The 25,806-nt window shown below is 54.2% G+C and overlaps 1 protein-coding gene across 4 annotated transcripts in view; it reads left to right on the top strand.

The window, feature by feature from the left end:
* The window catches only part of WBP1L (WW domain binding protein 1 like), a 62,408-nt gene that overhangs the window by 13,116 nt on the left and 23,486 nt on the right, over nucleotides 1-25,806 (top strand). For 2 of the 4 annotated variants that reach the window (XM_056121015.1, XM_056121014.1), the window contains exon 2: nucleotides 3,173-3,342. The exons of 1 other annotated variant lie outside the window; for it this stretch is intronic. In XM_056121015.1, the coding sequence (XP_055976990.1) occupies nucleotides 3,244-3,342 (99 nt within the window). In that variant the 5' untranslated portion in view covers nucleotides 3,173-3,243. Of the gene's footprint in view, nucleotides 1-3,172; nucleotides 3,343-12,724; nucleotides 12,823-25,806 lie in introns of those variants that run through there. One more of the 4 variants, XM_056121017.1, reaches the window with a different exon arrangement.

The following is a 25,806-nucleotide window of genomic DNA, read 5'->3' on the forward strand; positions in this document are numbered from 1 at the left end:
GCTGGGCATGACCCCAAAAGCAAAATAAATATATAAATTTTAAAAGATGTTTTTGTTCTAGGCTATGTACCTAGCAGGGGAAAGACTGGTCTTATGTTCTGGTGGTGTGACTCTGTTGAACTTTTTGAGGATCTGTCAAGACTGGACCATTTTGTACCTCTGCTAACGGTGTCTGAGGTTGTTTCCCAAGTTCCACAACCTTGTGGTCTTTTTTCCCCCCTATCCTGATAAGATTTAAATAATACCTAGTCGTAGCTGTGCTTTGCATTTCCCTAATGATTAGTGATCTCAAACATCTTTTTGGCTTCTGATTGGCATTTACAGACTGTTCTTTTTTCAGTGTTTGTTTTGGAGGTGATGGAAATCAGGGCCTTGTACATAGACAAGGAAGAGCATCTGCAAGACGAGTCTTGGTTACCGAGCCCTGCGCCCAGCCTGGTTTAGTAGATCTCTGGGGGAAATTTCTGTTCGGTCTTTTGCTTACGTGCCTTTTCCAGCTGAAGGGAAAGAGGTTTAATGAGACACGGTCTGGGGAAGAGGTTGATCTTTGTGCACCTGTTTAATTATACTTTGGTTTCGGGGCCATACTCAGTGATCCTTGGGAGTGCCCGGGGGAATCATTCAGCACTGGGGATCACACCGGAAGCCTCTTGCTGGCAGAGCACGAGCAATGTTGAGTGCTCTCTCTGCCTTGCGGTCGACCTTTTTGTAGAACTTGGGAGACCCTCTTGAGTGGTGCTCAGGTGGCCTGGGTTCCCACTGGCAATTCATGGCCAACCAGGGGTGTGGTTTGGCACAAGGGACCTAGGATGGCAGCTCTTTGGGTCCTGGGGTGCTGGGCATTCCCCGGGGACTTTGAAGGCCGCACTCAGGGGTGCTTGGAGACCATGTGGTGCCGAGGGCCTGCAGCTGGCCTTGTTTCTGGACTTGTTTCGGCTTCTGGTGTTCCACTGTGCCGTCCCCTGTCCTCAGGACTTCCCTTCTTGCGGTGCTGCCCAGAAGCCTCATCAGAGCAGCCGTTTCTGCAGTTTGTTCCTCCAGTCAAAAAAATCTCCGTCGCAGGGCTGGAAGCACAGTACAAGGGGTAGGGAGGGCTCTTGCCTTGTCCCGGCCTATCCTGGTTGGATCCCCGACACCCCAGCTAGTCCCCCAAAACCCTGCCGGGAGTGGCCCCTGAGCACTTCCAGGTGTGGCCCCAAAATGGAAAAATAAGAACAAAACAAACCTGTGTGGCCCTGGAGACTGATGGTGCCTGTGCTTTCCAGTCAGCCTCTGAGGACACTGCCCACCCCTCACCCCAGCTCTCAGTTAGGAAGCGATTCTCAATCTCGGGTTTTGTTTCATTTTTCACTGTCTGTGTGGAGTTCTTTGTGTGTGTGTGTGTGTGTGTGTGTGTGTGTGTGTTAGAGAGAGAGAGAGAGAGAGAGAGAGAGAGAGAGAGAGAGTTTTTTCATTGAAGTCTCCACTTTTTCTGTTTCTTTTGGCTGCTTGAGCCTTTGGTGTTCCTTAGTCCGCCCCTTCCCCTTATTTCCCTTCTCCTTCCCTCTCCTTCCATTTTTCATTCTCCTTTCCTTTCTTCCCCTTCCCTTTTCCTTCCCCTTTACTCTTCTCCCTCTTTTTAAATATTTTTTAATATTTTTGCCTTTTGAGGGTCACACCCAGTGTTGCTTTGGGGTTACTCCTGCTTCTGCACTCAAGAATTACTCCTGGCGGTGCTTGGGGGACCATATGGGATGCCGGGGACCCAACTGCGGTCAGCCCCATGCAAGGCAAAATATCCTACAAGCTGGACTGCGGCTCTGACCCCTCCCCTCCCTTTTAAACTTAAGCCTCACAAATGCTCTACTCTTCAGCCAAATTCCCAGCTCATTCCTAAATTCTTTAAAAAACTTAAATATTATTTTAAGTCAAGAATGGGCATGGGGGGTGAGGACTGGAGAGATAGTACAGTGCGTAGTGTGCTTGCCTTGCAGGACCCGACCTGGGTTCAATCCTCAGCACCCCATATGGTCCCCCCTAGCACGACCAGTGAGTAGGGGGACCATAGGCTCTTGAGTGTAGAGCCAGGAGTAAGCCCTGGGCATCGCTGGGTGTGACTCCTGAACCAAAAATAAAGTAAGAAAGAATGAGCACTATTCAGAATAGAATCCTCTTACATTTTTTTCTTTTTATGAAAAGCTTGAAGCACAGACAGAAGTAAAGAGCCTGGACAAATGAGCCCCGTGTACCCTGAGTCAGCTTCAGTAGCTTATCCTCATGACTGCCCTTGTTTTATCTCTGTCCGTTTTTACTTCCACTTGTCCCCAGTTTTCTTTCACTTTGAAGCAAATTGCACACCATCATTTTGAAGCCACTTGCAAACTTCATATCATTTCAGCCATAAATAGTTCTGTTAGACTCTCTAAAAGAGAAAAAGGATTCTGTTTCTTAGCAGAAAACCGCATACCTTATCATGCCCTAAAAAAAAAAAATCAGCAGCAATGCCTTTCTTTGTCTCTCTCCTTTTGCTTTCTTTGTCTCTCTCCTTTTGGAGAAAGGAGGAAAGTGCTGCGTGCCCACTCCTGGTGGTACTTGGAGGACCGTGTGGTGCTGGGGATCAGACCTTCAGCTCCTGCGTGAAAAGCGTGTCTCAGCTCTGTGAGCGTCTCCCAGCCTGGCCGTAACGCCTCAGAGTTACAGGCTAAGACATTGCTTGTGAGAATGTATTGTTTCTGCAAAGGAAAAAACCAACTTAGTAACATACACGAGGAGTGTACATGGCTATGGAGAATATGAGTATTTTGATTGGAAGTGATTAGTGGTATTATTAAAAAAATTAAGCAAGGGTCGGAGAGATAGCTCGGTGGATTGGCTGGGAGGCCCAGGCCCAGGTCTGGTTCTCTGAGTTCCGGGGCACGGCCGGGAGCGATGCACAGAGCTGGGGTTAGCCCTGAGAGCTGCCAGGGAGCGGCCCCCAAACAGAGACAAGTGAAAAAAAGAGAAAGAAAATGAAGCAAATTGTGAAATAATTCTTCAATCTTCACAATTAATTCTCATCAAGTGACCCGTGGCAAACTCTTTTCTTCCTTCCCTTAGAACGTTTGTCATTTTGTGTGACACATAATCTATTTCCAACCTCTGCCCAGTGTATAAAGTGAAAGATTAACTTATGACTTTTGCCCTCGATTTCTAGCATAGGGAGAAATTTTGGAAAAATCCTGCTCTTATCTGAGATTGCACAAATGTTCAGAGAAACCTGGGAAAATGAGGAGGCCCGGTCAGTGGATTTTCTCCGTTCAGCTCTCCGGGAGTGTCAGCTGTGTGTCCCCGTCCCATGCCTGGCTGGCTATGCGCGCCCTCAAGGTACAGTATTGGGGTTTTTACAGCTGACGGGCAGTGCCATCGAGGGAGAACATGGGACGTAGGATCTGGAGGCTGAAAGCCGCTGGGAAGAAGGATGCTGTGGAAAAACGCTTGAACCCTAGAGCAGGTTTTTGGCTTGGGGGACTGATGGGCAGATGAACTGTAGGGCAGAGGCGGCCTGACCCTTATCAGAAATGCCTGCCTTGGAGCAGTCTCTGGGCAATGCCGATAAGTCGTGAGCCTGGAGGGGCTGGAGAGAGAGTGCTGAAGAGACAGCATTTCCTTACATGTGGTGGGCCCAGGTTCAACGCCTTGTACCACATGTGGTCCCCTGAGCACATCCAAGGGTGACCTAGCTCTGTCGCATTGTAGCACTGTCCTCCTGTTCATCGATTTGCTCTAGCGGGTACCAGTAGCGTCTCCATTGTGAGACTTGTTACTGTTTTTGGCATATTGAATATGCCCCGGGTAGCTTGCCAGGCTTTGCCGTGCTCGTGCAATACTCTCGGTAGCTTGCCGGGCTTTCTGAGAGGGGCGGAGGAATTGAACCGGGGTCGGCCCGGGTTGGCTATGTGCAAGGCAAGCGCCCTACCCGCTGTGCTATCGCTCCAGCCCAAATGTGACCTAAACAATTTTAAACTAAAAAAATAACTTTAAGGGGTTTGAGAGATAGGAGAGATAGTTCAGTGGGCAGGGTGCTTGCCTTCCATGTGGCCAACCCGGGTTTGATCCCTGGCATCACTATGCAGAGCCCAGAGTAAGTCCTAAAGCACTGCCTGGTGTGACCCTCAGAAACAAACAAACGAAAAAAGAACAGGAGAAATCTTTAAAAAGAAAAAGTAATATCCTGGCCAGGGGAGAGGCTTAAAGGGTGCAGCTGGAGCCCAGAGTAAGTCCTAAAGCACTGCCTGGTGTGACCCTCAGAAACAAACAAACGAAAAAAGAACAGGAGAAATCTTTAAAAAGAAAAAGTAATATCCTGGCCAGGGGAGAGGCTTAAAGGGTGCAGCTGTGATTGACATGGGGGAGCCCTGGGTTTGAGTGTCATCTTTGGCAAGACCTGGGAGGCCGGAGCGATAGTACAGCCGGGAGGGCATTTGCCCCAAATGTAGCCGACCCAGGTTCAATCCCTGGCATCCCCTATGGTCCCCTGAGCACAGAGCCAGGAGTAACCCCTGAGCATCGCCGGGAGTGACCCAAAAAGCAAAAAAAAAAGAAGGAATAATGGCAAACCCTGCAAACTGGGATAGTTCCCTGTACCCTCAGCCCTCCTGAGTATAGCGCCCCCAAGCCTGGAAAGAATAAAGACTAAGTCCAAGACTCAGAGAGGTTAAGCAACTGGCCCCAGGTCTGGGGATGAGGCTCGTGGCCAGTAGCACAGTGGAGAGTCTGGGCCTGGCAGCATCTGGCTGGCGCCTGATGCTAGAGATCTCGCCCTGTGGCTCACATCTGGATGTGGCTTAATGGGTACAAATTGCAGTGCCGAAGGGACGGTCCATGGGGGAAATCTCTCTGGGACACCTCTGTCCTTTCCATCAGGAAACGTGAGTCCTAGGTCATAGCATGTTCTCTGACCTTCAGTGTGCCTGCCCGGCAGAGGGGCCGGCCGTGTCCCGGGGCGCCCCACGCACAGACCATGCCATTTGCTGAGGCAAAGGGACCGGATGGCTCAGACTGGTCGCATCTTGTCCAGAGCTACATCTGGGGCAAAGCGAAGAGTCAGGACAATGGGTGTTAAGTTGTTCTGTCTCCGGGGGAGGCCCTTGGCTTGTGCTTGCTGTGCCTGTTTTTGCCCCGGAGGAGGAACCCTTTCTCAAAGGTATGTCCAGCTCATCCCTTGGAGCCCAGGCCCCGAACGTCGCGTCTGCCCACTTCGGCTTTGCTTACCCGCTGACTTGGCCCCTCTTGGTCGGAGTGCTAGCACACTTTCTGTTCTCTCTCTGGGTTGTCGTACTCTTCGTGGCCTGCGGTCGGGCGTCCTAATGACCAAAGGGCCAGCAGTGCTGTGAAGTCTTGTCCCGTTTCGTGGCTGGGGCAAGCGTACGGCGGGGAGGCTCTGGCCCTGCAGGAGACCAACCCGGGTTCAATCCCCAGCAACCCATAGCATCCCCCAGGGGTGATTACTGAGTGCAGAGCCATGAGTAGTGTGCGCGTGTGTGTGTGTGTGGGGGGGGGGGGGGGCCAAAACAAAACAAAAACAGGAAACCCTTTCCAGTTTCACCACCTTTCGTTGCCGTTGCCATTTTGCTTGGACTGTGGTCATGCGTAATCCAGAAGTTTTCCTAGTCCTTGCAGTTTATGGGAAGGATAAATGATCTGTTTTTGGTTTTGTTTCCCTGCTTGTTTGACTCCTGGGGCAGTGCCCAGGGGTTACTCCCCACTTGCGCAACGGGTCGTCCTGGCGGTGCTGGGGGACCATGCGGTATTGGGGTGCTAGGGGGAGCGTGCCTTTCGGGGAGTGAATCCGGGCTTCCTTCATGTACAGCGTGTGCTCCAGCCCTCCGGGTCACCTCCAGCCAGGACAAATTGTCTTCGCTCTCCCAACTGAGCTGTTTCAGGGACTAGGATGAATTGTCTTAGGGCTGTCTGCCCGGTGCCTTAGACCATGAAATCTTAGATGTGGAATGGAGGGTCATGGAATAGCCTCGGGAGGGGGAGATAATTGGTGACTTACGTAAGATCCTGTAAATGGGGGGGACGGCTGGGTGCCAGGAGCTATGTTTCCAATGAGACCCTATTAGGTTTCACAATCCTTTGTGCAAAGGGATAAAAACGGGGGTGGGGGGTGGGGGAGAAGAAAAGCATCTTCAAGGTGTTGCTAATGGAATTTTCTGGGGGGGGGGGGCTGGGAGGAGAGGGAAACCAAACTCAGCACAGATTCACCCCAGAGCCCCTAAGTGAAAAACCGTGACCAAGGGGCTTTCTGGCAGGGCCCGGCTCAGCTCGGAGGAAGGCACTTTTGCTTCTGAGCTTCCTGAGGTGCTTTAAATTCCCCGGCTGAGGATTTGGAAGGGTTTCCTCATATTCCCTCTGACTTGAGCTCAGCCTTCCTGGTCTCTTAGTCATTTCTGGGGCTTCTTTTCTGTGGCCAGGGGAGTGTCACCAACTTTCATGTGGGGGGTTGGATTGCTTTGTCTTCATATTTGCCGTCTTCTGTATCCTGGGGTCTCTGATTAAGGCCCCTTTATGCAAACCAGTGCTTGCTGCTGCGAGGGCCACAGAAATGCAGGTTCTTTCTTCTTTTTTTTTCCTCTCTCTCTCTTTTTGGGTATGTTCAGGGTAGGCTCAGAAGACTTTGTGGTGCTGGGGATTGAACCTGGGTCAGCCGCGTACAACCCAAGCGCCCTACCCACTGTACTGATGCTTGGGCCGGAAGTGCGGGCTCTTGTCTCCTGAATTGCTGGTATTCTTTTCCCCATGGTTTCCTTCAGACCTCGTTTCCTCCCTGTGGTCCTCCTTGTCCAGTAGGCCTTAGTCCAGTATTCTCCATATCCACCCTCCATGTGATCTTCATCATGACCCCCTCGGGGTATTCTGGGGGTACATTGGGGCAGGGAGTACATCTGGCCTCAGTGGAGAAATACTGCTTTAGATGACTGTGCGGGGCTATGAATGTGCGGGGCTAGGAGAGTAAGCGGAAGGGTACAGGAGTTAAGGTGCATATCTTGCACGTGGCTGACCCTGGTTTCCCCCAGGCATCACCGGGGGCAGCCCTGGAGACCTTGATCTCTGCCAGGAGAGCCCGTGTGGTCTCTGGCACCCAAAGGCGGTGTCCTCAAGCCCTTGCATTGAACTGCCAGCCCAGCTGGCCAAAGATCACCAACGGGGCCCCCAGATCTACCTCCTGAGCACTCTTGGGAGGCCCTCCCCGTATCCCCCCCACCCCCCACCCCCAGAATAAAAGGGAAAGGGGAAAAAGAGTGCCTTGGATGTTCCTGTAAAAGAATAAACTCTCTCCCTGGATGGTAATAGCACCCGCTCCTCCGGGGCTCCCAGTGAAACTGACCTCATTGAAACTTTTTTTGATTTTGGTCCACAATTGGCTGTGCTCAGGCCGTACTCCTGGCCCTGCACTCAGGGATCACTCCTGGTGGGCACAGGAGACCATCTGGGGTGCCGGGGGCTCCTTCCCCAGGTCTGCAGGTGCTGGTGGCAAGGAAGACCTCAGGGTCCCTCGATTGTCCAGCCCCACGTTTGTGGTGTGAAGCTTCCGGTTGACTCTTTCTGTAGTGCTCCCTTGGGTTGTGGGGGGGCGGCGGGCAGGGAATCGGGACCCACTCGTGTCTGGCTGCTCTGTGAAAGTCAGCACTCTGCAGGACTTACTCGTGCCGCGGCCTGACCTGACAAGACTTGAGGGCCAGAACCACACAGATGTTCTGCGTCAGCCTTGCCGCCTCTACCCACAGCTCCTGGAGAGAAAAAATGGCCATTTTTGCTCGCTCAAGGATCTCTTCGGTGGCAGGCCTGGCGGTGCTGTTGTGTTCTGACAAGACTCTCTTTCTTCAGGTTCCTTGCTTGCTGCCGGGCTGACTGCATGGCTAGAGGCTGAAGGCGTGCTGACCGGATCCCCGAGGTCCCAGGCCTGGGGTCCCGTTGTGTGGTGTAGGGTGTGTGTGTGTGTCGGGGGGTGGGGCACCTCGGAGTGCTGGGAACGGACGAGAGCTGTGGGGCTTTCCCAGGACGTCTGCCCAGGACAGCTGCGGCTCCTCCGTGGGTCAGCACAGGCGTCCTGGGCCGAGGCCCTGGCCACACTCTGGAATGCCCCGGTCACGTGCAAGCTCAAGTGGCCGCCTCAGGAACATGGTTGCAGAGCACAGGCCGGCCTCAGGCCTGTCTCCTCGGGTTTCCAGCCGGTCCTCGGCCCTGGGTTTCGCCCTCCCGGGACCGCTGGTGAGAGAGCCCCTGACTCATGTGCACCTGTGCAGGAAGCGGCCTCTTGAGCCTGCTCCCGACTCGCTGCCCCGTTGCCTCGGTTTCTGCAGCTGAGAAACGGAGATGGTAGTGACCGCACGGGCTCGTTCTGGGGTTTAGGGAGGAGTGGGCCAAGTGGCGTTCCTTGTCCAGTCTAGTTCCATTGTCAGCGCTGGACACACTCTCCCTTCTCCCCTCTGCCTGCGCCAGAATTTAAAGACGAGAAATTGGGCGCCTGGCGGGGGTGTGGGGAGGGCAGTGATGAAACCGGCTGTCATAAACCGGCCTGACCGGTCTCGTGCTTGGGAAGGTTCTTGCGGGGCAGTCACAGGGACCCAGCGCCGAGGGCAGGAGAACTGTCGGGGAGCACCAGAACCACCCCCAGTTGTGTTGGGGGTGGGGTGGGCGTGCAGGCGGGGTTCCACATGCTAGTACTTGTGCTTCCCCCCCCCCCCCCGACCTGCTCAGAGACTCTTTTTTTTTTTTTTTTTTGCTTTTTGGGTCACACCCGGCAATGCACAGGGGTTACTCCAGGCTCTGTGCTCAGGAATTACCCCTGGCGGTGCTCAGGGGACCATACGGGATGCTGGGAATTGAACCCGGGTCGGCCATGTGCAAGGCAAACACCCTACCCGCTGTGCTATTGCTCCAGCCCCGAGACTCTCTTTTGATTTCCTTTTGGGTTTGGGACCACACCATGTGGTGCTCCGGACCTCCTCCTGCTGCGGTGCTTGACGGACCGTGTGGTGCTGGGGTTTGAACCTAGGTCTCCCACATGCAGAGCATGCGCTCCATCCTTCAAGCCATCTCCTGGGCTTAACTTTTTTTTTTTTTGCGGGGGGGGGGGGGGGCGGCCGGGGGAGTGGCGCTTTGTTTTGCTTTTTTACTTTGGGGCCACACCCACCGGTGCTCAAGACTTACTCCTGGTTTTGTGCCCAGAGATCACTCTTGGTGGGGCTTGGACGACTGACCACATGTGGTGCTGGGGGGGCGTACCCAGGTTGGGTGCATGCAAGGTAAATGCCTGAACCACTGCACTCTCTCTCCAGCCCTTGAGCCCAGTGTTCTTAAATCAGTCAGTGAAAGTTTTAATTCTGCTAGCCTTGAACACATAGGCTTCTGCAGGGGGTCCTCTTAAAGAGTAAGTTAATCAGACTCCCCAGGGGCTCAGCATCACTGTTGGAAACTGGCTGAGCTGGGAAGGAGGTGACTGGGTCAATGATCACATGTGTCAGACACTGACTATTGTCATAAATTGTAACATTCTGACATTATCCTGCATTATTTGATTTAGAATGTCTCTTCTCTCTCTCTCTCTCTCTCTCTCATTGTCATGAATTCATTGAAATGTGTGTTGTTAGGTAGATGACAAATGATCTGAAGAAGGATTTGATTTACCAGATTTGAGCCTGAATCACTAACATGAAAGAACACTCCTCCCCCCCCCCCCCCCGTTTTTTTTTCCTCAGACAAGTAAAAGTTGCTAATAATGGTCTCACCTCTTAAATCCCACCCGAAGCTAAGTTACTTTATCCCTTGGTTATAGTAATGTTTGTTGGGCATTGCAAGAAAATGAATTTCCCTTCCTAGGAGTGCCTGTGTTTGCCAATTTGTTCTCTTTTTCTGCTCACACCCTAAATTTCAGTGCTCCAAGAGCATTAACTGACCGAGGGGTGGGACACCATATAGAAGCCACCGTCAGCTCTCACTTTGTGAGGGTCCGTGATCTTGCTCCGTTACTTCCGGCTTTAGTGCTGCCTCCTACATGGGGCTTTCTCATCTCATTAGAAGACGAAGTGCAGGGCTGGAGCAATAAGACGTTAGGTGTCTGTGACCCAAGTTCCATCTTCACTACCCCATATGGTCCCCTGAAACCCCCTGGGAATGATTTCTGAGTGCAGAACCTGCAGTAGGACCTGAGCACAGCTAAGTGTGGCCCCAAAACAAAACAAGCCCAATTTAAAACCAAACCCACAAAACCAAAGACAGAGCAGTGGACATGAGTTAGAAATTCTGTCCTGGGAGGCTCCCCTAAAGGGTGTCATGGTGGTTGGGACCCTGAAACCTTTGACACAGTTGTTGCTTTTTTTTTCCCCCACCCTGGTTTTGGGGCTTTACCCTGCGATGCTCCTGGCTTACTCCTGACTCTGCACTTAGAAATTACTCCTGGCAAGGAAGGCTCCGGGGACCTTATGCGTTGCCAGGGATTGAACCTGGGTCAGGTGTGAGCAAGCTAGCTCTCTGCGCCCAACGTGCTCTAGTATCACTCCGGCTCCGCTTTGCTCTTTTGAAGTCCTCCAGATTTACTTTTGAATACTTTTGTGGCAGTTGCACTGACTTAGATAACTGTTGGTTAGAGATTTTGGTGAGAAATGGGCCGGTGCCCTCAATCCCTGGGAGCAGGGCTTTTCCCGGCACCTAGAGGCCTGCCTATAGGAGCTCCGGGCAGGGGGACGCAGCGGCTCTACGGAGGCCAGAGTGCCCTGGGCCGGGCTGAGGAGGCCGGGGACACCTCTCCATCTCATTGGCTCTCCGGTGTCAGTCGTTCTTGCATGGATTCTGGGGTAGCCGGTAATTACCAGGGCACCGAGGCAATGAGAGGAAGGTGTTGAAAGCTGCCTCTTTGCTCTGCCCTGGGCTTGCCTTGCCGTTCCACCTGCCTGCCTGGCACGGTGGCCTGTTGGTGAAGTGGTAGTCAGGCCTGGAGTAGATAAGACTGTGTGTCTGGAGAATCTGAGGGCAGAATGGTGTCTGTTTTTTCTCTTTCCCCTAGCTGTGAAGCTTTTTTTTTTTTTTTTTTTTGCATTCTTTTCTTTTTTGAGGAAGAGGCTCAGCAGGCTCGGCCCAATCATTTCCTTGTCAGGAAAGTTGCTGTGACCTTGACCGGCAGGGAGAGAGGTCTGCAGAAGTACACTGTGTCTGTGCGCGCACGTGTGCGGCCCCCCCGCCCCCCCACTGCTGCAGATTGGGACGGACTGGTACCTGCTGTGAGTGTTGGTCCTGCTAGTTTAGAGCTAATTTATAGGGGTGATTGGTATTCATTTGCAAGAGTCATTTCTGACTTTCCTGGGTCCTGCCAAGCCCCGTGCCACACGCCCGGAGGCCTTCACTGTGTCGATCACTGATGGCCGACAGAAAATCGTGCTTGTTTTAAAAGACATGGCAAGTCACCTTTACCTGTGGTCTAAGAAGTTAACAGAAAAGAACTCTGGGGGCTGGAGAGAATACAGCGGGGCAGGGTGCTTGGCTCGGCATGTGGTCAACCTGGGTTTGATCCCCGCAACCTGACATGATTCCCCAAGCCCGCCAGGAGTGATCCCTGAGCACAAAGCCAGGAGTAAGCCCTGTACACAGCCATGTATGACTCAAAAACTGAAGTGGGGGAGGGCGGAGGCACTCTGGATTTTCACATTCCCTCTGAAGATGACTCCCCCTTTAAGGAGTCTTCTCTGTCCTTTGCAAGTGTCTCAGGAGGGTAACGGGTTTAGGGCCAGGGAGTGGGACAGTGACCTGATCTTCAGGGAAGGGAAGGGTGGCCAGGTGGGGGGTGCGGGCTGGTTTCCCGGAGAGTCCCAGGGCGTTGGCTGCTCAGGGTTGAGCTTGTGACTAGAGAGAGTCTTTTTCTCCGTAAGCTACTCCTAAGGAAGAGACTGAGCTAGGGAGAGTTTAAATATAGACTATCTGCTCTGCCGGCCACTTGGAGGCGGGGTGGGGAGGGGTGTGCGCTTGTACCTTTTCTAAGACAAGTGAGGAAAGATGTTGGCACCTGTACACGCACAGCTTGTTTATGAAACAGAAACTTGACTATTGAACTGAATCTGTGTTCCCCGCTCCCCCCCCCCCCCCACCACCCCAGGTCAGTGTCTGAGATCTCCCTCACAACTGCCTTCAACACCCGCACCAGGGAAACGTTGGGAGAGCCCCCTTCATGCACGGCTGTGTGTTGAGCTGGGACTCTGGCCGGGGAGACGAGGCTCTGCTCTGAAATGGATGGACCAGGGGTCTGATTTTCTTTCCCAGGGCTTAGAAACAATGGGGCGCGTCCAGCCCACATTCAGAGGCCGCTCCTTTCAGCTTTCAGCCGAGGAGGGCTTGATTTATGCACGTTCCGGGGCGGAGTGGCCCCCTGCCCTCCCCGCAGGGCTGGCCCTCTCTGGGCTCGCAGTCCATCCTCCTCTGTCTTCCACAGCAGCTGTCTGGAGTTTTTTTTTTTCCTGCCGAGCCTGAACTGATGTCATTTCCCCCTTGGCAGACAGCTTGGGGTTTTGCTGCGTCTGAGATATGTCATGGGAAGGTGGGGGTGGGTCAGAGCCTGGCGGAGGGAGGGAGCCAGGCAGGGGGAGTCGAGAGGCGAGCGGAGGGAGGGCGGGCGGGAGTGAGTGAGTGCGCCGGCTGGGGCCCGGACTCTGTTTACTTTCTCTTCTTTGCCAGGGAGGCCGGGGGCCCGGGGCCTCGCGGTGGGGGGGAGAGGCGCCTTCCCAGACCTTAACTTTTCAGAGTCCTTTGTTCCAGCGTGTGTCCCGTGGATGATGCTCTTGCACCATGCCTTTCCTCTGGGGGCTGAGACAGGTAATGGGCCGGGGGCTCGGGAGGGCTGAAGGGCAGGAGCCTGCTTGGGGTGGAGGGACTCCGGGCAAAGAGTGCAGCTGCCACCGGCTGGCGCCTCTGAAGAAACGGCTCGCCTCCCTTCGAGCCTCCCTTCTGCTCGGCCAGTTGCTCTTTCCTTTCTGGATCACAGGATTGCTCCCCCTCCATCCTTGTGCGGCCTGGAGGGGCCCGAGGGGGCCTGTGCCCTCCTAAGGAGACCTGGGAAGGCCGGAAGGAGCAGTGGAGGGGGGAGGGGAGAGGGGGAGGGGAGAGGGGGAGGGGAGGGAGTGGTGGGATTCTTATCCCCAACCCCCATTCCTTCCTTTCTTCCCTCTCTGGATTCAGCTGGTCTACAGGAATTTTCTTCCCCGGTTCTCTGGTTCTGAAGAGATTGGAGGGTGCAGTGGGGTTTTCCCTGCGGAAGGGTGGACCCTCTCACGGCCCCCCCACCCCACCCCACCCCCGGGGGTGCCTCTGGGACCTGTGGGCTGCCTTAGAGGGCTGGGGGGTGGGGAGCCTCGGTCTGACTTTCCTGGCGGGGACCCAGGGGCTGAGGGGCGGTGTTGGAGGCCTGAAACTAAGTTCGTTTTCGAAACGGGAACGAGCGTGGTCGCACCAAGGACCAACTGCGGGGGCTGTGGGCGGCCGACCATTTGTTCCAGGGCTCCAGAGAGCAGGCCCCGCCGCCCCCTATAGTCTGAGAGTCTCTATCAGAATGTGGGACTGTCACCACTGGCGGCTGTCGGAGGGGGTGGGGACGACAGGCCTGGCCAGCTGGCCACACCACACTCTCAGCTGCCCAAGCCGGGGTGAGGAACAGCCTCAGGGATCAAAGCAGGAGCGCTGGTCAAGCCGTGGCCCAGGGCTTGGGTCTGCTGGCTCAGGAAGGCCCTGAGTAAAGGGAATCGGTCAGGAAGAAGTTCTGGCTAATAAAGCGATCGTCCCCCTTCCCCTGCCGTTGGCCTTAATCTTCAGTGTCCCACTAATGTAGCGAGAGAGACAGAGACAGACACAGAGACAGAGATACCGAGACAGGCAGACAGAGACAGAGACATACAGAGACCCAGAGACAGATAGAGACAGGCAGACAGAGACACAGAGATAGACAGAGACAGAGAATGGGACCCCATCTGAGCACATCTGCCTTCCTCAGGAATCTTTGATCTTCTGACCTGGGCAGACCGGGCCCTGGCGAAGGTTCTGAGCGTTGGAAGCAGGACAGAGGCAGCAGCGCCTGCGAGGTCAGCAGCGCTGGGTGGGGTTGGGGCACTCACACTCTCCCTCACACACATCCCCCTTATGAGCGGGAGGAGCAGAGGCCTGAGTTCCCATAACCCCAGCGGGGGTGGCTCACGCCCTTGTCTTGCTCGGAGCCGCCCTCCTCCATACAGAGGGGTTGGGAGCAGTTCACAGTAATAGTGTCCACTATTAATGGTGCCGTTGCTGACCGTGAGGAAGTGTTGAGGGGAGACTGCCATTTTATTTATGATTATTATTATTGGACTGGAGCTATAGCACAGCAGTGAGGCGTTTGCCTTGCATGCAGCCAGCCCGGCCGAGCCGGGTTCGATTCCTCCGCCCCTCTCAGAGAGCCCAGCAAGCTACTGAGAGTATCTCGCCCGCATGGCAAAGCTGGTAAGCTACCTGTGATGTATTCAATATGCCAAACACAGTAACAACAAGTCTCAAAATGGAGGTGTTACTGAGCAAATCGATGAACAGTGGGAGGACAGTGTTTGTTTTTATTATTATTATTATTTTGGTTTTTGAGCCACACTAGGCTATGTTCAGGACTTACTCCTATCTCCGTGTTCAGGGCTCACTCCTGGCAGTGCTCAGATGGGGTGGTGGGGAAATTTTTGGTTGCTCATTGCTAAGGATGAGCTGCTGTGGGGGAGGGGGGTTCGGGGGGCACGGGGCGGGGGGGGGGGTTTGCAGGAACCTTGAAGTGCCCCCTGCAGGGCGGAGGGTGTGGAACAGGAGTGCTGGCGCCTGGCCTGTGACCCCGTTGTGCCCTGTCTGGAGTCGGGAGGCGGCCACTTCTCAACCCCACGGGCTAACCCTCTCACACACTAGGGAGGTCAGAAGGGAAGGATCCGTACCCAGGGAGGGGCACTGAGGACCAGCACCCGCTGAATCTTGGCTAGGGGCAGAGCTTCAGGAGCTTTCCCTCTGGTCGGCATCACCTGACAGCCTCCAGGAGCCCCCAGGTCTTCCCCGTGCTCCTGCATGTGTGGGTGAGGGGTGTGGACCAGACGGTAACCGGGGCAGAGAGTCAGATTCATCTCTGGCGTGGGTGCAGGCCGCAGAACTGTCGAACGCCAGAGCCAGAGGACCTCTTGAAGGTCCTTCCTGCCCTTGGCGTCACTGGTTTAAACCTTGCCCATGGGGGCCAGAGAGATAGTACAGTGGGTAGGGCATTGCGTTGCATGCAGCTGACCTGGGTTTCATCCTTGGCACCCCGTATGGTCCCCCCAACCCTGCCAGGAGTAATTCCTGAGTGCAGACCCAAAACACACAATCAAACTTGGCCTGTAAAAATCTTGAATGGTATTGGTTACCTACTTCTGTATATTTCGAGCATTTCTGTGTCTGACAGAGTAACTGCATTCTCTGTTTGGAGCTACATTGAAGTCACCCTTCTAAAGATGACTTGTTGAGGGGCGGGGGCGTGGCTCGGAGGTAGAGTCCTTGCCTTGTATGTGTGAGGCTTGGTTCCACCCCCCACTCCGTGGGAGTCGAAGGGGGAAGATGTTGGTAATTCTGTTTTGTTTTCTTTCTTTTTTTGAATACACCTGGCTTTGTGCAGGGTTTACTCCTGGCTCTGTGCTCAGACCATATGCAGTGACAGGGATCTAAACGCAGTCAGCCGCATGGAAGGCAAAAGCCCATCACTGTATTGTCTCGTTAGCCCGGTAGTTCTGTTTCAGAGAACAAAACTCAAATACTATTGTTTCGTTTTGTTTTGGGGTTATAACCAGCATTGCTCGGGCGTTACTCCTGGCTCTGCTCTCAGGAATTACTCCTGGTGGTGCGCAGGGGACCATATGGGTTGCCGGGGATTGAACCCGGGTCAGCGGGTGTGCAAAGCAAACGCTCTGCCTGCTGTACTATCACTCTGGCCCTGAAAGTATGAATTTTAATATGCTTAACGTGCGTATACTTTCATATGCTTCTTCCCTCTTAATCCGTGCGGTGGTGTGATCCTGTTTCTGGAGTGGCGTGTGAGGCATGAAGCCGAGAGAGCCTGAAGTGCTCAGTTAAGGAGGGAAGGGGTGATGGAAGCCTGTTTGTTTTTTATCTGGGGTCTCCCGACTCCCAAGCCTGGCTTCCCTCTTCCTTGAGGTGTGTCTGGATTCTGGTCGGGCCAGGTCACAGCCAAGACACGGCTCGTCTCCCTTGGCATTTTCCTCTGTGGACAATGCCGTCTCCCGCCCGGAGACTTGGAGTGAATGTTGTGGCCCGGCACAGAGATGCACTCAGAAGTTGGGCCCCTGTGCCCACTCTGTGTGACCGCCTTCAGAATGCGTGCGGATCACCTGTGAGCAGGGCTTGTTATGTTGGAGGTTCTGGGGCTGGAGCCCAAGTACAGTGGGGAGGGTGCTCCCCTTGCACACAGCCTCCCTGGGTTCAATCCCCGGCACCCCATCTGCCACCCCTCCCCCAAGCCATGCCAGGAGTGATCCCTGAGCACCAAGCAAGAATGTGCTCTCCCCTCCCCCATCAGAAAGGGGGAGATTCTCTAGATTTGGGGCCCCTGGTTCTGGGTACATGCGTTCTTGTGAAGTTCCCAGAGGGGTCTCCCCTAGGTTATTCCTGATCCCACTGTGGAAGACTGTTCTGCCTCCTTCCTCCCCACCCCCGGCCCATACTCAAGTTCAGCAGCCGGGAAATCCTGTCGGTCCTGAACAGGACATGCCCGTGGTCATGCCCAGGGCTGGGGGTGGCACGGAAGGTTTCCCTGAGGAGGTGATACCCGATCTGAGCCTTGAGGAGTGAGTAGGAGTTTACCAGACATGTGAGCTAGGAAAGGAGCATTCCAGACAGCTCAGGTCAGGACCTTGTTTTTGTTTCCTCCTGAAGATGAGAAGGAAGACTGTCCCTGGGCTTAGCATGAAGGCTGCCCGGGGCCAGCCGGGGACCTTGGGTCCCCAGTGGTTATTGTCCTTTATGACAAAAGGAAGGAGGGGTGCCTCAGACCCTTCTCTGTCTGTCTGTCTGTCTGTCTGTCTGTCTGTCTGTGATGAATTCAGGGTCTGTAAAGGGCAGAGCAGGTGGGCCACAGGGTATATTAGTTCTTTGCCTGGGACAGTTATTGTTTCTTTTTTTATGATTATTTTTAATTTTTTTTTTTGCTTTTTGTGTGTGAAGTGATATGGTAATCTAGGGATAGGAGGGAAATGAATAGGTGGGTGAGGTTAACGAGAGATTGACCCCAAAGGAAAACTCCTGAGCACGGACTCCAGATCCGCACCCAGGCTATGCCGGAAATCATGCTCTCAGACTTTCTGCCCCTCCCCAAATGCTTATCTGACCATCCTGCAGGTCACTCATTCCCTGGTTAAGGCAATGTAGAAAGAGGTATTTCACCTGGCTTGAGCATCCTTAAGGAGACCATGTGGCCCCTTCCCCCTTCCTTCCTTCCTTCCTTCCTTCCTTCCTTCCTTCCTTCCTTCCTTCAGATCAGGTTTCTTTCTTTCTTTTTTTTCCGGGGTTGGGGGGAGGGGTGTCACACCTTCTGGTGGCCCGGGATTGAACCCAGGTTGGCCGCATGCAAGGCGAGTGCCCTGCCCACTGCACCATGGCTCTGGTGCCTTCTTCAAGGCAAGTTTCGCCGCCCCCCCCCCTTCAGTCTCAACTGCCCGAGGACGAGAACCTGAGCGCCTGAGCCCAGAGGAGTTTCAGCAGGACTTCCGGGGGCCGGCACCGCACCCCCCATTTCAGTTCGAGCACTGGATGCTCTCCCTGTGTTGTCAGCGATCAGAAGATGGGCTTTCTGACGGAGCCGGTCCACATGATGGCCTCCCAGAGAACCCGAGTATCACCGAGTGTTCTCCGTCTGCCGGTTGGAATGTTCTGTTTCCTGTTGGGGCTCAGAAAGCACCGATTCAGTAATGCGGGAGGATTCCCATCGCCAGTGTTGGGGATCTCCGAGGGATCGTGTCCCCGTCCGTCCCCGGGACGCTGTGGATGCGAAGAGGCATACAGGCTCCCCCCGGCCCTCCTGGGGCTTGGGGACGGGGAGGGGAGTAGGCACAGGTGAGGGGACTTTCTGCAAGTGGAGGTGTCACGTGGGACCTCAGCGAGGGGATACGCAGCGAGACACGGCTGCTGCAGGTGGCCCCCATCCTGTAGTTGCGTGGAAGGTCACGAGGCGAGGGGAAGGCCTGCTTGGTGAAATAAACGCAAGCTGCATCTGGTCAAGGCAGACTTTCATCCTGTGTGGTGGCAGAGGGGCGGGGAGGGTGTACACCTGGCAGTGCTCAGGGCTGACCCCTGGCTCAGTGCTCCGGGACCACTTCCGGCGGTGCTTGCAGGATCGTCCTGTGCAGTGCTGGGGGTGTGGGGGACCTTGAACAGCCCACTGCCAAACGGAATCCTCCATTTCTCGGTCACTGTGCCCCTTGTTACCACACTGTCCTTGCCGAGGAAGTCAGATGAGCCCTGATCTGAAAGCGAGGACCCTCCAGTCATCCCCAGGGGGGACCCTCTCAGGCAGTGTACCCTCTGAACCCCCGAGACGTACACCCGCTTGCCTCGGGTTGGAATTTGTGACGACCGAGGCAGGGAGAAACCATCTGCTGGCCCAGCGAGCTTGTCTTATCTGCTTGCGTGATGGAGTGGAGGTCACCTCCTGGTCCTGGAGTGTCCTGAGGCTGGAGTGACGGGGTAACCCGCGTGTTGGACTTGGTAGCCCAGGGTCAGGGGAAGGAAGAGAAGTTGGGTCCCCCGCAAGGACAGCCCTGGATCTACGCAGCCGGGCATTAGGCAAACGTGTCCGTGACATTTTCTGTTTCGCCACGACAGCCGCCTTGAGTAAGAGGTTCCTCTCTTTCTCCTGTGTGAGGAAGCCGGAGCCCCAGAAGCGACCCGTGCCTGCTGGGCAGCTCGTGTGCGGCCCTGGCGGGGGCGGGCAGACCTTCCCGGGGTGGCCTTGCTTGACAGGTTGTTCCGGGCTGGTACGTGCCCCCAAAGCTCGTGGCCAGACTTGGCTTGCTACATGCTCTCGCTGTGCCAAGGACCGCACACGGGCACCCCCATTGCCGCCTCTCTCCCTCTCCTGCCTCTCTCCCCACTCTCAGGACAGACGAAACCAGCCCCCGCCCGCACACAGTGCAGTGAACACCGAGGTGACGCTTGTTGTTTGCACCCCGAGAAGCTGAAGCCAAAATTTGTATCTGAAGCGATTTAGAGAAATGTGGCGTCTCCAGAAAGCACCTCCGTCGCTTGTTGTCACTGTGCAAAAGAAAGGGTGGCGAGTAGCCAAGTCCTTTCAAGTGAATTTTTAAACTCCCAATCATCTCTATTGCGAAGACATCTCTGTTCCTCTTTTAGAGGAACGGGGCTGGTTTGTCTTCTCACCAGACTCCTCTTATCAAAGCACAGAGACGCCAAGTGGAGGGGGGGCTGGACGGAATCCTCAGTGGGAAAGAAGACTGTTGGTTTTGAAACTTGTATCCGGGATGGCGCCAAAGAAAACATTCACTTCCTCCAGTGATAGCTCATGGGTTTGATCCACCCCCTTCTACTTCTTTTCCTTGAGGAGGTAAAGTTTAGTCGGGCCAAACAGAGTAAATTGGAGGCTTTTTTCAAAAGTATGGTCAAGGGTCTGGAAGGGCTGGAGCATTAGCACAGCGGGTAGGGCGTTTGCCTTGCACGTGACCACCGACCCGGGTTCAATTCCCAGGATCCCATATGGTCCCTTAAGCACCGTCAGGAGTAATTCCTGAGTGCATGAGTCAGGAGTAACCCCTGTGCATTGCTGGGTGTGACCCCCCCCAAAAAAGGGGGGGGGCTGGAGAGATAGTACAGCAGGTAAGGCACTTGCCTTGCACATGGCTGAATCATTCTATCCCTGGCATCCCATCCGGTCCTCTGAGCATCACTAGGAGTGATTTCAGAACCAGGAGTAAGCCCTGAGCATTGCCAGGTGTGGCCTAAAATTTAAATAAATAAAATTTCAAAGTACTATAAAATCCCTTTTGCCCTAATTTTCTAACTGTCCAATAGAATAATTTCTTTAATTCTGGCTTCCTAAAACAACAACTCCTCCTCCCCCCTTCCTCCTCCTCCTCCTCCCCCCACTCCCTGCACTCAAGGATCACTCCTGGCAAACTAGAGGGACCATACCGGGGGCAGGGGATTGAGCCCAGCTCAGCCATGTGCAAGGCACTTCAGGGGTTCTATGCCTTGAGAGTGACCCAGTGTGTGTGTGACACACCAGAAGAGTCCTAGGGTTTGCTGGGACATGGGTTCCCTGGGGCGTTGCCTGGAGGAAGGCCGGAATGTTGGTCACCGTTGGCTTCCCGTTGGCTTCCCTCGCTTGCCGCGCGTGCTGCCAGGGGCTCCCACTGATCAGAGACTTGTCGCCTTTGTCTTGTTTCCAGATTTCTGCCCAGCTTCTCATATAGTTCTGTCAAAGGTTTGGAAATTTCTACTTCCTTACCAGGCTGTGGTGTGGATACTTGTGATCCCACCCCCCATCCCCCTGCCCCTACTCCTCTGGGTGTGACTCTGAAGTGCGGGGAGCCCCGGGAGAGGTTGGGGCAGACCACAAACAAAACCAGAAGTGCGGCCATCCCCCATTCGCAGCTCAGGTGCCGGCTGCGGGCCAGGCTCAGACCGTGCCGGGCGACTTCAGCCTGGACATAGACGGTCCCAGTGAGGATGGACTGGCTACCTGGTCCTGCAGAATCAGGTCCTGCAGCCTTGGCCCAGGAACCCGTGGCCAAGCTCTTTGTCCTGCTGTGTACTGGGTAGCTGGGCAGCGCAGGCTATCAGGGAGGGCCAGTCCCTGCGGGTGCTGGATGGTTTCTGGAGGTGTTGGAGGTTGTGACTGTCTGCCAGGGTGGATTAGCTCGTGAGAGGGAATGTCAGTGTTGCTCTTGGGGCACAGAAGAGTCAGGGAGCCCACAAGGCAGACAGGCAACAGCGGGATAGTGCACAGGAAATTGGGAGGCTTCATCAGTGGGTCTAAACTAGGGGGATGACAAGGATAGTAGTGATAAGGGCCAGAAGGCTTGCTCTAACGCTTGGAAGCTGGCCTCACATGCTAGGGGAAAAGGCAGCTGAGAGGGACCACCAAGTAAATGATGCTTGGAGGGCTCGCTCAGGATGGGGGATGCGTGCTGAAAGTAGACTATAGACCGAGCATGGTGACCACTTAGTACCCGTATTGCAAACCATAACACCCAAAAGGAGAGAGAGAGTAAAAGGGGATGTGCTGGGGGAGGTGGGGGGTGCTGGGAACATTGGTGGTGGAGAATGGGCACTGGTGGAGGGATGGGTGCTCAATCACTGTATGACTGAAATGTAATCACTAAAGTTTGTAAGTCTGTAACTACCTCACTTCATTAAGAATAAAAATAAAATTAAAAAACCAATAAACTAGGGGGATGAGTTTAAGAGAAGCAGCATAGAAATCATTGGAGTCCCTGAGGAACAGGAAGGTGATGGTGATGAAGAATCATCAGTTAAAGGAATCATAGCTGAGAAGTCCCCAGAGCTCAGGTGTGCAGGAAACCCAAAGGATTCCAGCCAAGAGAGACCCAATTAAAATATCCCCAAACTGGGGCTATTTTGCCCCCCTCCCACGCTCCCCCACATACACACCTCAGCAGTGTTTGGACATTGTTGGTTGTCAAAAATGGGGATGGGGTGTTGCTGCATCACCAGGAGCAGCAGTTTCCAAGTTTTACCTTTTCCTCTCAACAATGTGGGTAGCCACTTTCCAAAAGATTAGGGTCTCAGAGTACCTTTGATTAATTTGGACCACACCTGTTCTGCGCTCAGGGATCACTTCTGGCAGTGTTTGGGGGACCATATGGGGTGCCGGAGATTGAGCCTGAGCTGACCATGTGCACGACAAGCGCCCTCCCTGCTGTACTATTGTTCTGGCCCCCTAAATACTTTTATATACTAAGAATAATTAGATCGCGGTTCCTTTGGTATCAGACCACATTTCAAGCCAGGTATCGATTGATTGTGACTTTTTGTTGTTGTTTGTCTCTGATGACCTACTGGGTTCCTTTGTTGGCTTGCGGTGTGGACAATGTGGCGCTCTGGGTTGAACTCGGGGCTCCCGCATGCAAAGCTTACACTCAGCTCTTTGCGCTCTCTTTCCTGTCCTGAGATGATTTTTAATGTGGCCCCATTGTCCGAGGTAGCGCAAATGGTTTCCTTGAGCAGTGTTGCATGTGATACTGGAACAGATCTCTGCAGAGACAGCAGAGACAGGCGCACAGAGCAGGTCCTGTCATTATCAGCTCCCGGCCAAAGCTTGTGGGTGCTGCAAAGAGAAAATTGGGGTGAGATTGGGGCTTCTGCTTGAAAGGGGGCCTGTTTCTGCGCCCCCCCCCCCCACACACACACGTGTTCTCTTCATTGTTCAGCAGAGCTGGTGACTCTGTTACAGCACATCTGGCAACAGATTGCCTTCTACCTTGAAGAGCTCAGTCCTTTGAAAGAAAAGACTGAATTCTGTTGGTGAGCCTGTGAGTAAGCCTGGAACAATCTGAATGCTTTCAGGAAGGGTTCGGCAGGAAGAATTGACATAGAAAACAGTTCTCACACTAAATTACTAAGTTCCTAAAGCAAATCCATGAGTAAACGAACCTAAAGCGAGGTTCAATAAAGTTTTCTTTATCTTTAAAAAAAAAAGAATTGACATAGAAATTTTTTTTCTTCCTCTTCTAATCATAAAAAAAATATTACTATTCCATTGTTACGAAGTTCCTCAGTTTGTTGCCTGTCAGCATCAGGGCTGAAAGTTTAATCAGTGAGCATTAAGTTATTTCCACTGCCTGTAGGGTAGAATGCTGGGAAACTTGTTTTCTCTCGGGGACCATTCTAGGACTGTTCCCTCTTTTCTGATAAAAGGGATCCCCAGGGCTAGGAAGGTAGCTCAGTGGTCAGGAACCCATGCTCCATCCCTGGCACTCCATGTCCTCTGCCCCCGTGGCCCCATCAGCCTCACATCACCAGGTCTGGGCACACAGCCTCTGGCCTTCTTGGCGCAGAGTGTTACTGGGGTGGCCCCTGGCCTTTAGAGCACCACTTGGGAGCCCCTTCTCAACGCCCCCCCCCCCCAACATATGTTTGTGGGGAGATACTGCACATGATACTGCACCAAATGCTTGGTGCACAGACCCTGAGCAGCTCTCAACGCTGTCAGGGTTCCTGGTTCCCGGCTGTTCCTGTCCCGTCTGCAGGCGTCCCTCCTTTGTTAGAGGGGCCTTGTCTTGTGGCGGCTGTTGCCTGGGCCTTGCTGGGCAGCTGTTGCTTCTGTTGCGGTGTCTGTGGTGTGCCTGGCCTCCAGGCAAGAATAATCTGTTACTGGTCTTCTGGGCAGGGGCAAGGCAAGGTCTACTGGTCCCTGGAGGCCCGCTCATGGGGTAATTGTTGGGCTGGAGGGTGTCAGGGAGGTTCTGCCGAACCTGTCGCTCAGCACAGATTCGGCTTTCACTAGAGGGACCAGAAACCTGAATTTCGGCAGGAATCCTTCATACTGCCAGCTGTGGGGGCTGGAGCGATAGCACAGCGGGTAGGGTGCGTGTCTTGCACGTGGCCGACCCGGGTTTGATTCCCAGCATCCCATATGGTCCCCTGAGCACCGCCAGGGGTAATTCCTGAGTGCAGAGCCAGGAGTAACCCCTGTGCATCACCAGGTGTGACCCCCCCCCCCCCAAAAAAAATACTGCCAGCCGGTTTTCTTCTCGTTTTGCTCTCTGCGGTCTTGCAGGGGGTTGGGTCTCTCCTGGTGCCGCTTGGGGGACTGTGCAGTGCCGAGGTCGAATGGGGCCTCCCACCTGCAGAGCACAAGGGCTGGGCTTAGGGCCCACGATTTTCAGCCTCCGCTTCCGAGCAGGAAGAGGCAGGGATGCCATGGGGGAGGAAAGCAGGAGCTCTGCCTGGCTGCCGCCTGCTGTAACCTACGCTGGCACCAGCCGCCTCTGCCTGCGTCCCGTACCCTCTGCACCTGCCCTTACCTGAACGGAGAAACCAGACATCCAGACCAGGCAGATTCCAAATTGCCTTCCTGTGGAAAATTCCTAGTTGCCGTTCCTGCCTCCTTGTGGGACAAACGTCCTGCGGGATGGCAGAGGAAAGGCGGGTGTCGGGGGTGGCTGGGGTGCCTCCAGGCAGGACTGCCTTTCCCTCCTACACCCTGTAGCCCAGGGCAGGGCTGCCAGCCCGCCTGCTCAGGTCTGCATGCACCCACCCCCAAATGTCAAGGCTCTTTTTTTTTCCTCCTTTTTGGGTCACACCCGGTGATGCCCAGGGGTTACTCCTGGCTCATGAACTCAGGAATTACTCCTGGTGGTACTCGGGGGAATATATGGGATGCTGGGAATCGAACCCGGGTCAGCCGCGTGCAAGACAAATACCCTACCTGCTGTGCTATGGCTCCAGCCCCGCCAAGGCTCTTTTATTTATTCGTTGGTTTATGTATTTAGGGGTTTTGAGTTTGGGGGCCACACCTATTGATACTTGGGCTCCTCCCTGCTCTGTGCTGGGGGAGGGTCACTCCTGGTAGTGCTCAGAGGACCAGGAGGTGCCAAGGTCAAACCAGGGTCAACTGCTTGCAAGGCAAAAGAGTTTCCCCCTATACTCACTCCTCTCACTTTGGTCCCCTCAGGATCTTTGTGTGTGGTGGGGGGGCATGGAGGGGGGTGGAGGGGTTGGGGCCACACCTGGCAGCTCTCAAGGCCTATTCCTGGCCCTGTGTTCAGGAGACTATGTGTGGTGCTGGGAGTGGAAACAGGGTCGCAGCCATTGCGGCCACATGCAAGGCCAGCGCCTTCGCCTTCCCTCTGGACACTCTCTCCAGCCTCTTCTCCCCCGCCCCCCTCCCCCCCCCAGGATCTTTTAATAAACCCACGGGGCATATTGCGACGTCTGATCTCTGCCCTGGGATTTTCCTACCAGAATTAAGTGGCTTTTTTCCGAGTTTAACATTCAGGTTCCTAATAGCAACACAGGAAATGGATTTTAACTTCTCTGCTGGCTGCTCTGTTTGGGGCCTATTTAATGCAGATCTAGTTGTGGTGAAGCTTTGGAAGTGCTGGCGCAGGTGATGTACCGAGCCAGCCCGTCACTCTCCTCTGTGCGTATTTTATGATCTATTCCAGGGGTGGTTGAGGGGGAAGCTTGGGCCACACCTGGCAGTTCTCAGAGATCAGTCCTAGCTTCTGCTCAGGACTGAGCCCTGAGGAGTGTTCGGGGGTGACCACAGATAGTGCCGGGGATCGAACCCAGCTGGCAGGTGCCTTAACCCCTTCCTATCTCTCCGTAGCCGGTTGTATGTTTTTGTTTCGGGGCCACACTCGGCAGTGCTCAGGGCTTTACTCCTGGCTCTGCATTCAGGGATCATTCCTGGTGGGCTTGAGGGACCATATGGGGTGCCAGGGATTAATCCCTGTGTGCAGTGCAAGAGCCCTATATGCTGTTCTATTGTTCCAGCCCCTTGTGTATGTTTTTTTTTTAATGGAGTGAAGTAGAGAGTGCAAATCAGTATCCTTTGATTTTAAGTGGCTACTCATGGGAATAACTCTGTTGGAATGTATTTTGGATTTTAGGAAGAGAAGAATCATTTTACATTTTTGTGTTTTGTTTTATCCTTGGGGCTACACCTGACAGTGCTCCTGGCTCTGCACTCAGGGATTACTCTTGGCGGGGTTGGGGTACTTCGGGGATGCCAGAGATTAAACCTGGTGGTCTGCATGCAAGGCAAGCACCCTCCTCGCC

The sequence above is a fragment of the Sorex fumeus genome, unplaced genomic scaffold (assembly GCF_029834395.1).
Source record: "Sorex fumeus unplaced genomic scaffold, SorFum_2.1 ptg000043l, whole genome shotgun sequence".
In the NCBI taxonomy this organism is placed as follows: Eukaryota; Metazoa; Chordata; class Mammalia; order Eulipotyphla; family Soricidae; genus Sorex; species Sorex fumeus.